At 36.1% G+C, this 10,897-nt stretch overlaps 1 protein-coding gene across 1 annotated transcript; it reads right to left on the bottom strand.

Annotated features, from left to right (window-relative positions):
- Positions 1-6: 6 nt before the first annotated feature.
- LOC109064407 (transmembrane protein 178B-like) lies at positions 7-9,900 on the bottom strand. The gene is made up of 4 exons (XM_019081454.2): positions 9,004-9,900; positions 3,895-4,008; positions 2,557-2,694; positions 7-2,358 (listed from the first exon to the last, which is right to left on the bottom strand). The coding sequence occupies exons 1-4, from the start codon at positions 9,761-9,763 to the stop codon at positions 2,108-2,110; spliced, it is 1,263 nt and encodes a 420-aa protein (XP_018936999.2). The 5' UTR covers positions 9,764-9,900; the 3' UTR covers positions 7-2,107.
- Between the last annotated feature and the right edge of the window lie 997 nt (positions 9,901-10,897).

The raw sequence follows: 10,897 nt of genomic DNA, 5'->3' as shown, positions 1-10,897 counted from the left end.
TCTTGATGAAATGCTACTAACATTTTATTTCATAAAATAAAATCATAAAAAAAATTGACACAATCTAAATACACTGAAATGAATCAATATGATGGCATGCGAGACAAAGATACTTGTTTTCTCCAGCTGTAATTATGAAATGAACCAGTAAAAACAGTTCATACCCAAAAATAAATAAAAAAGTTGTGCTACTTCAGCTGCCAAAGAATATGGCAGCTTTTGTACAAATGTCTCTCATATCTCACCATAAATGACAAAACACCTGAAACTGCTTTTATTAGAAAAGCTTTTTTTCCACATTGTTCTTGTGCTCTTTTTTTTTTTTTAAATCCTGTCCAAAACATTCACATTTTCAGACGTTTAACACAAATCTTTTCCCAAGTGGTGTTTATTACTTGTTTGCCACTATATTTTCAGTCAATACCTGATTTGCAGTTCATCACTCAATACAACACTTTCCTATCCACCTAAAGGGATTTGTTCTTTTGGCTTTGTTCATTTTTATGTCTGTGACAAATGTTTGTGCCATTCAGCTGTAAGCTTTACCCTAAAAATGACTGGACTCCACAGTTTTCCTCAAATGACAATTTACAAACACATTCCTTTTTCCCAAACTGTGCACTTGGAATACATCCACAGTATTTGCAATCTTTAAAGTCTTACATTATCTATTGCTCTTCATCCCACTGTGAATATCAACGTCAGTACATTGTGCTCAAGAACTGATCTGGGATCTGTGGAGGTCTATGAGATTATGAATGAACATTTGGCAAAGACATGTGAGGCATTGGTAAATGATTTATGGAAACTGTGCTTTTCACAGTAGCATCCTCAATAAATAATATCAAGAAGAATCAATATGAATTATACATAATAATGTGGAAACACTCACTTAAAAAAAAGATATTACTAGATTATTACTAGAATAAAAACCTCCAGGCATGTGGGGGTTTTTAAAATATTGTTTAGTTGGAATCATCTAAGTACAAACATTACATGATGTAAACATTATAGCTTGTTGTGTGTCATGTACTGTACTGTATATCAAACACTCTACCTGCAATCCATCTTGTTTAAAATTCTGTACGTAACACTTTTCTATCTTCACTTTTGTGGCTAAACAACACTTGAGTGGTGAACAACACTTAAACACTTGAATTTCCTTCAAAATATTGCATGTGCAGCCCGAGCTGTAACTGTATCTTGACTATTCAGCAACATTCAGTTGTGCTTGTAAGGTGCTGAGCTCTCGTATAACTCTGATTCTAATCATGTTGTGCTCATAACAGCAATAAGGCTTCATGAGAAATGATGTTCAGAAATACCCCCAAAACATAAAGTTGGTAATTCACATGCCAGAAATTCTTCAAATTGTGTCAGGTTCCTCAAAACAGCTAGCCATGTCACCGATCGTTAAAATCATAACAAAGAGTGAAAAGGCTCCATTTATACCCCAAGCATAATTTCATTCAAATAGACTTGAAATCTAGACGAAGCAATGTATTTTTACACATACAGATGCTTTGAGGCCTTGACAAATGTGCTTCTCAAAGCTTGAATGGCAGAAATACTTTTCTCTCTCCTTTCTGTTGCTCCCCTCTTTACTCCGAACTCACAATCCTCCACACTGTCAGTCAGCTATAAGAAAAACCGTGGATTTGTCTTTGTCAAGATTTCTGTGCAGTTGTGTAATTTTGAAAAGAGAGCACCATTTTATCCTTTTGGAGAGAAGACAGTCAAGCTCGCTTCTCTGTCATGAAGCAGAGCGGTGAACATTTTCGTTGTTTTTTTTTTTGTGTGTGTGCCACAAAGAACCAGAGTGAGACATGTGAGACTGTGGAAGATGCTCGGTGGTCTGTGCTTGTGTCTCCATTTGACTTTATCAGCAGTGTTCAGGCCATTTACAGACTTTAAACAGATGGACGTGTACACAAGTTGTGTTGACAACGGTGATCAACAAGAGCCACTGGAGTCATATGAACATGGAAAGAGAAATTATCCAGTCAGTATACTGCATGATGATGAACAGGCCAGATGCTTTGTCCTTATGTAGACACTGTATACATCTTTGAAAACGTTGCTGCAGTGTTGCTCCAGAAGTCTCTGATCACACAGTCCCATTTTCGTTCCTGGATTTGTGGACTGTGGTGCGGGCCAAGGGGCTGCTTAAAGAAGGGGCCAGTGTGCATAAGAAACCGGCCAGCAGGGTGAGACCCAGTCCGCCCCAGGCACAGAACATGGACCAGCCGTACCCGTGACTGATGTCCTCCGGAAGGCCGTACAGGTAACGTGGGTAACGCGACAACTCGAAGTTAATGCCCGCCACACACGTGCAAAGGGAGATAATACAGCAGGTTCCTGTCAGAGGGAAAATTACTCTAGATGTATCATCAAACATTCATGAAACACCCTTTCCTTTTAGATCACAAAAATATAGGATGCAAAGCTTTTGATCTATTTTCAAAGCACCTTTTGAATGAAAAAAAAAAAAATTGAGCAGCCAAGTTACGTCTTTCTCTCTCACACATGCGCACAAATGCACACTCTGTCTCTTACCGCCCATGAGGAAGAGTAGTCCAGCTACATACTGCATGAGATCATGTTGTTGACAGCATCCAAGCACTCCGATGATCCAGCCAAAAAGGATGATAGAGACAGCCATGCCCACAAAACCTGCTGTCATCCTCCGCAGATCTGCAGCACAAAACACCAACATTAAGCCTCGTTTGTAACAATTCAGGGCTTGTAAGCATCTAGTGATGACTTCTATTGCATGTCAAATATTTACTTTTGCATTGTCAATGCTTTTCTTTTATTCATTAAGGTCTTTTTATTATTATTTCACATTACTACAAAGGCGGGAATTCCTGCAAAATTTTGCCCACAAAGCAGCCGATTACCACTGTACTACTATTATACCTTATAAAATTAATAAATAAAAAGCACATTTTAGTGCACATCGTTTTTGGCCACACAGGGCCAGATAAAATATTAATTTGAAAAAAGGGTAGGGAAATAATAATCATCAATTTCTGTGCATATTACTTCTTTTACACATTATTATACATTATCTTTCACAAAGTAATTGGTCACACTTTATTTTAAAATGCCTTGTTACAGTGTAATTATACATTTAAATGCGGAGTAATATTAATTAACTACATGTTAGGATTTGGCTTAGGGTTACTTTCATGGAATTATGCATCATTTATTGTTATTATAATAGTAAGTACATGTAAAGTGTAACAAGGACACCTTCAAATAAAGTAATTTGTCTATTTACTACCATTCAAAAATACAATTTCTAAATATCAATATTAAAACAATTGTGCTGATTAAAATTTTTGTGGAAAATTATTCATTTTTGATGACATTTTTGAGGATTCTGGGCAAACCGGAAGTTTGAATTTAAAAAAATAAATCTTCTGTAACTTTAGAAATGTCTTTACTATCATTTTAAACATTTAATAATAATCAGTTAATCAAATATTCACATCAGTGGGTATTCTGTATGTTTGTCAGTACAGGCTATCGGGTAGTATTAAATGTTTGACCTTTTTGGTGAAATAATGAATCATGTTTAGTGAAGGCAGTGACTGAAAGTGTTTATGTAAGATGTCAAGCATAGGAGGGTTACAATAGTATCAGCCATCCATTCTACACATGGTTTGTCCTCTGCAGGGTCACACGCAGAAGTATCATATTTTACTAAAATATATTATAACTAGGAAAGGATCAATTACAATATTTTCTAAGAAAATAAGTGTTTCATAAATATTGCATTGGAACAAGCACATCACAGGCACAGTTGTTTATGCAATAATGAACCACTCAAACCCCAAGACATAAATTTTGTAAATCTGACACATGTAAAAAAGAGACTGTCAGACTCACGCAGGGCATGCCACTCATCTTGCCGGATGGTCTTGGTGATGTTGACAGGAAGGTTTCGAGGCAGGATTGAAGAGGTGTAATGATACTTCACAGGGGTGCATCTCTGAATCAACCCTGTTTGAACAAAACAATGAATGAAACATTGTACAGGAATATACACTTTAATGACATTTACAGTGACTGTTTAGGAAAAGCAAATCAGTCTGAGGCTTTAATCACCTGAGGATCAGCAGGTCTGTTGTGATCACAAAATGCCACAAAAGGCCCATGCTTGTATTCATTTGAATTCATCTATTTCCTGGAGAGCAATTATGCATATGATCAAATGCACAGGGTCATAAATGTCACAGCTGCATTTCATACTGGTTTTATTGTCATGTAAAATTAGAGCACCTGGCTGTAAAAAACAAACCTATTTCCTTGAAGTTTTAATACTGTCTAGAAATCTCTCAGTATTTGGACTGTACTAATGTCACTGAAATAAAGCCTCTGACTGCAAAACTACTATTTTTAAAGGGAAGAGTTATGTTTGTTTACCTAAAAAAATAAATAACCAAAAAAACATGCCAATAAAACCATCATGCATCAGTAGAAAGTTAAGACCACAATTCCTAAACAGTATAACATTAAATAGTATTTTTATTAAAGACAAGCACTTGGTTGGTACTGTAAAATTCTGCGTCATCACAAATGACATAAGTGTGAGTGTGTTGTGTGTCTAGTGCTGATAGCCTTCCTCACTGTTGAGAATTGTATGAATCCTGAACAGGCGAGTGTAAACCTCAGAATAATTAACTTGCACTTCATGAAGCTGGAAACTGTCTACATTAATTTTCTTTCATAAGATTTCCTCCTTCTGGACATAAAACAGGCTTAATCGGGTAAAAATTCAAATCTTTATCAGAGAAGCCTCAAATGTAAATCAGATGGCATGAAATGTTGCAATGACTTGCATAACAAATACATTTCTGTTGCCACAGGCTATGCAGGGTTTTTCAAGGTACACTTTGTGTTTTTCTCCCCCACATCAACATTATTTTTAGCTTTTATCCAGCTGATGATTTGGTCTGGGATTGATTTGCATAAATCAAAGCAGGCATTCATGTTCTATTCATAAGTGTTGCAACGTGCGTGGTATGGTTTGACACTCTTCCAGTTGTTAGACTAGGTGATGGTGATGAAAGGCATGGAGTGGGTTTCTGTTTGGATGCCTTTATATCGCTCAGTGTTATAGCTGTGTTGCAGTTTATAGTTGTGATTGCCTCCTTGGTGACAGGGGAAACTTTCTCAGCCAACATTTGTTTCAGATTCCTATGGAAGCCCTTTTCTGCCATGGAATAAAAATCACAACTTTTTATTTCACAATTAAGACTTTTTTCTTGTGATTCTGAGTTCATATTACGCAGTTCAGACTTTTTTCCATGTTCAGATTTATTCCATGGTGGAAAAAGTCTGAATTGTGAAATATAAACTAAGAACTGTGAGACTCACACTTGGAATTTCAAGGAAAAGAGTCAGAATTCTAAGCGTATATAATACAATTTAGATTTTTTTCTCAGAATTGCAAGAAACAAAGCCTGAATTATGAGATAAAAAGTTGCAATTCTATTTTTTTTTAGCAGAATTGGGCTTCCATAAATTCCCAGCAATAAACATTTATTTTGAATACTTTCAAATTTTCCATACTTCCACTGTAAAACCTCATTTGTTGACTGAACTTAAAATTGGAAGTATGCTTTGGAGCACACAGAAAAGTGTTAACTATACATATTTCACATTAATCTACTCAAACAGCCAGAAAATGTAAAATGAATGTCAGCGATATATGTTAAACCCCAGCAAGTTTCTCAAAATGAATATGAGTATTTTAATGTGAAATGTTACATAAAGGTTAGCATGTCCAGTTGGGTCAAAGTGAGACCAGAGTTTTCTACCTTATAATGTTCCTTCAAAAGCAAAGGTTTAATTGAATAGAACATGAACATGTTTTGTAAACAGACTTAGATCAATTTTACAGAACTAAAAAACAAGTGATAAAAGTGATTGCATCATATTTGTAAAACTAACTACTAACTAACTAACTTGTCTACTAACTTTGACAAATAAGTCAAAAGGATTTCACATTTTAGTGGCTGACACACAGCCTTTGCGTAAGACTATGTGGTTTTGTCTGAGACCGTAAGCCAAGACCCAGATCCAGACCAGGACACTGAGTGACAAGACCCACATAAAAGTGGTCTCGATAGGTCTCCAGACAAAAACTCCAACATGTATAGTGTATGAGTGCAACCTGGAGGATATTAAGAAACTTCTGCTGGGAGCTAATCTAGGATGATATTAATCATCCATTTGCACTTCACTAAAAGCAATTATAATCTTCTAAGAGATTTGATGATGCAGAAACGTGCTTTCAGCAACATCAGTCAACTGAATGACTAAAACACAACAAATTGGTTCTCAATATAATCCATCAGAGCACGACCACATCCTGCTATATCAAAATGCCTAGTTTAAAAATGATTTATTCACCACAGAATATAAAGCACAAATGCTGCACTTGAGCGTGTAAAACTGGTTTACTGGATTCTCTGTCATTAGAAGCATGCTGGGTCAATTGCTGATATTGTGGATTAGACAAAACGAGAGGAGAGGTCAAGGATAAAGACAAGGATAAGCAGCCATTTAATTACAGTTTTTACAGAACCTGGACTGTGTTAAATTGATTTGTTGAAGTATTTTTTATAAAGACTCAAAGGCACAAAAGGCATTGAGTTTGTTGCTGTACAGATCTGTGGTGAGGTGATTTGTACAGATCCTGTGTGTGAGCTGAGCGGTTGTGTCATGTTCATTATATCTATGTGTCAAATATATTGTGACAGCTTGTTCTATGTCATAATCACAAACAGACACATCAAAGCCTGAAAATCTGTCACAAAGACACTTGCGCATTCAACTGTTCCTCTTCTGCTGAAGAAAAAGCATGTATTTTCACTCTTATTTTTGTAAACAATAAAAAACACAAAAGAATATCAGTGATCTGATGGAAACTACAAAGAGACTTCAAATTAATTGGTGAACCAAAGTTAAAACAAAAGTAAAGAATACCCTGCAGATCAGTTCTTTAAAAACATCAAATTTGCATATTGATGTTAATGCTCCTATTGTGATAGATCTAAAGATACTTAACATTTAGTCTCATTCAGGTTTTCAAAGAATTTTGATAAGTTTTAAGCATTTTAAATTTGGATAAGAGGACACCTGGCATACTATATTCATTGGATTTAGGCTGAACTGTTCCAGTTCTTTAAGGATCACTGTCAGTTTGCTTTGGTGGATTTACAGTTCTCAGTTATTGTTATTGATATTATTTTTAAACATTAGGATGAATGAAACATCTATATTGTACTGTTAGGACCAAATATATTCATTTGGGGTGATCAAGAACAATGTTCTGGCTGCTTTATGTGAACACAAAGATAACTGTGTTGATAATGCAGGGTTGGTGAATACGCTGGACTATAAATCTGGAAGCGATGTATTCCTGGGTGTTGGCTCACAGTCTGACTGGAGTGGTTGCACACCATCACTACTTCATCATTCATGACATCTACAGAGCCACTTAGGGTGACCTGGGAAAATCAATGAACAAATTATTGATGAAGATATGGTCAAGTGAGCAGCGTTCCTTCTCTCTGTAACCCAGCGAGAGAAATGGCTGCTGTAAAAGCTCACACTTAATATTTATGGCCTGAACATAATGCGGAATGCGATCTTTATTAAAGAGTACTGTACCAAACGGTAGAGATGAGTACTGTAAGCCTCTTATATGTGAGAGCAGTATTCATATGATGAGGGTAAGTAAAATATGATAATCATCTTATGGATAATGTTATCTAATAAACTATATAGTCTAGACACTCCTGGTCTTGGTATTATCTGAGTAGGTCATAATTGTTTTACAAAAACCAATACTCACATTCGCTGGTATTTGTATTTTACACTTGAACAGTGCATTTCACAGTCCTTCCTCTGGTAATTTTTTTTCTTTTCATCAACTCTGAGCATTTAGATTACATGAGATTTAGAATACATACATTACATAACCCATTTGGTGTTGAATTACACATTTGGTTCTGTGTAAATGATTCAGCATCAGAGCAGCCTTAAACTGTTCCATTGTCATCCCAAAGTCAAAGACAAGATGCTCTTTTAAGAAACACAACAAGAACAACAAAAATCAGGTATGATCTAAAGTTCTGTGAGTTTGTGCTTTTTGGTAGGAATAAAATAAACAGTGAAAACAGTGATCTTCAAAAACTTCAGAAACATAAATAAAATGCCTTTATTCAACTGCCTACTTCAAGGTAGAAAATTTTTTAAAAGAGAGAACAATAAAGATCTGCATACCCTCTTTTTGTTCAGATATACCATTCAAAAATACATTATAATGTGATTCAAACAAAAATGACTTTGATTCATGATGACATTTTTTATTTATATACATTTTCTTTTTTGTGGAACTTAAAGTCAAAACCATCTAGGTGGTGTAATTTAAGAGACTGCAAAAAAAGTTTTCTTTTATATATGTTTATTATTTTTAAAAAGAAATAACTCTGCCAAATCAGTATGGTGTAAACACCATTCAAATTTCCATGTCTCTTTCTAAATCGCTATTTTTTTTTATCATCTCAGACAGCCTTATTTGTCATCGATCCATTAATGCTTTTATGTAGTAATGCAGAATTAAATAGTCTGTAAGTGGTATAAAAGCAAGTATCTGCGAGGTCTTCACACAGGACACATTCAGCACCTCGGATAGCGACACTGATCTGATCAGGCCTCATTTCCCGTTGACATCGCTTCACTTCATAACAACATTAAATAAAAGAAATGCGGAGGTTAATGCCACTAAGCAGAGGTTAATATAAGTGCCATATATGCATGGTGAAAACAGGAAGAACCAACCTAACCAAATGGCCAAGTGCACTGATAACAATCGTAGGAAATTTATCCCTGGATGAACATGCACATCCGTTCGCTTCAAAACAAAACGGCCTGAACCGAGGCTCCAGTGACTGGCAAAGCACCTCCAAACATAGAGCAGCTCACCTTTGTAAATGAGATCCTCGGTCTCCAGGTCAAAGCCCTCGCGATGGCACTTTCTCCACAGACCGGAGATCGTGGAATTGAACTGGCGGCTACAGTGAGACTCCATGGCCGTCGCCGAAGCCGGAGCGTGCCGCTTCACGCGCGCCTCCGTCGCTTTCTTCTCAAAGCTCTTTGGAGGCATCTGGAGAGGCAAGTTGTGATTTGAGATGTAAATGTATCCGGGATCGTTACGCTTGTTTGCGTAGCTCTTACAGCGCTCGCGATGCCGCCGAGCATCCGTCTCGTACCAGTAATCGGTGCAGATGGCTATAACCAACAAGACCAGAGCGCAAACCGCCAAGAAAAGCCCCGCGCTGGTTAAAATCTTAATGGCGGCCATCTTCTCCGCTCGTTGGAGACCCAGACAGACGCGGTCCTCCCTCGGCAGCCGTTGTGAAAGGCGAAGCCAGAAAACACACCGGATCTCTAGCAGTTCTCGCACGCTGACATGACCAGGCTCGACTCCAGCTCGATGCGATCTATTGTTGCAGAGCGACTGGACAGATGTGCTGCTTTTCCACCATCTGTTTTGCTTTTGAGTTGAGGAGAGGGGGAGAGATGGGGAGAGGAGAGGCGATGCGAGGAGGGACCAGTGCTGAGTGAGTGGTGCTTGGTGTGAGTGCAATGCTCTCTCTTTCCTCTTGGGCCTCAGCGAACTGAGAAGAGACCAATTAGATGCCTCGGGAACACGAGGAATAAGTGATAAACATGAGAGGGTCATTTATTGATTACAAACTTGAGCACAGCATCACAGATCCTACCAAATATTTCTTCAAGACTGTATCCTATTAGTTATCTTGCTCGCCTTGACGTTTACACGTCTTTCATTATTAGGCCTAATTGGTGGGGCGTTCCAAGAAATGGATGCCTTTTCCATTTCGGAGAGGTGATTTAAGTACATTTTTTAAACAATCGGTATAACCTTTTTACTGTATAAAAAGTGTTTATTTTTACCCACTTATATTCATCAGTTGTTTACTTATATTTACAAATACCTGTATGTAATTAGAGCTGTTATTAATTTCTGTAGTTTCATGTATAATGACACCTTTGACCCTACCCCTAAACTTAACCAAAGCACCAAACTTGTCCCTAACCTTAACCATATTCCACCTCAGTAGCAATACAGTGTTTTGCAATACAACATGAACATAAGTACATTTTACCAAACATTTTTTTTTCTTATTTAAGTACTTATGGCACCCAATATAAAATCTTTTGTATTATATAAATATAAAAATTCTAATGTCTAATTTTATAATTTTCTATTTGTTTTTTACTTTTTTTTTTTTTTACCCAAATCTGTCTTATAAACATGTACATGGTCAATCTTTGTTTTATAAACAGAATATATATATATATATAATATTATATAAAAAAAATCTCATTATACTCTCACTCTGTATGAAACTTGGCTTAACTCCCAAATGGCTATTAATTATATCTTTATTTCAAAATTCTGAAAGATAAGAAAATCTCCCCAAAACACAATCCCTTACAAATAAAATAAAATATAAGATAAAGTACTAAAAAAGAAAAAGAGCAGTCATAACAGTACAAGATAGTGCATGGAGGCATAACCTGTAAACACCACTTAAAGTCTTAATAAATATTTCAAATCAAATCTAAAATAAAGAGATTAAATTCAAAATACAAGCTTTAATTTTTTTCTCCAAACAAAATTGCTTTATGTGCCTGTTTTATTTGGTAACACACATTAATACAGCAAATATGGAGATAGGCCAAAAAGCAATATGTTACCACCAAAAAAATAAAAATAAAAAAAATAATTATATTTTTTACTATGTGTTGCTTTCTTAAGAACAAATGTCTATAATAAAACAGTAAAAGTTAG

The sequence above is a fragment of the Cyprinus carpio genome, chromosome B7 (assembly GCF_018340385.1).
Source record: "Cyprinus carpio isolate SPL01 chromosome B7, ASM1834038v1, whole genome shotgun sequence".
Taxonomy (NCBI): Eukaryota; Metazoa; Chordata; class Actinopteri; order Cypriniformes; family Cyprinidae; genus Cyprinus; species Cyprinus carpio.
Note: the sequence above shows the minus strand (reverse complement) of the source record. Positions and strands in the feature narration are given on the sequence as shown.

Excerpts from the sequence above, each read along its gene's own strand:
- LOC109064407 (XM_019081454.2), bottom strand. The coding sequence starts at position 9,763 with ATGACCCTCTCATGTTTATCACTTATTCCTCGTGTTCCCGAGGCATCT. Across the intron at positions 4,009-9,003 it reads CGAGGATCTCATTTACAAAG|GGTTGATTCAGAGATGCACC; the intron begins GTGAGCTGCTCT and ends TTGTTCAAACAG. Across the intron at positions 2,695-3,894 it reads AGATGAGTGGCATGCCCTGC|ATCTGCGGAGGATGACAGCA; the intron begins GTGAGTCTGACA and ends TTTGTGCTGCAG.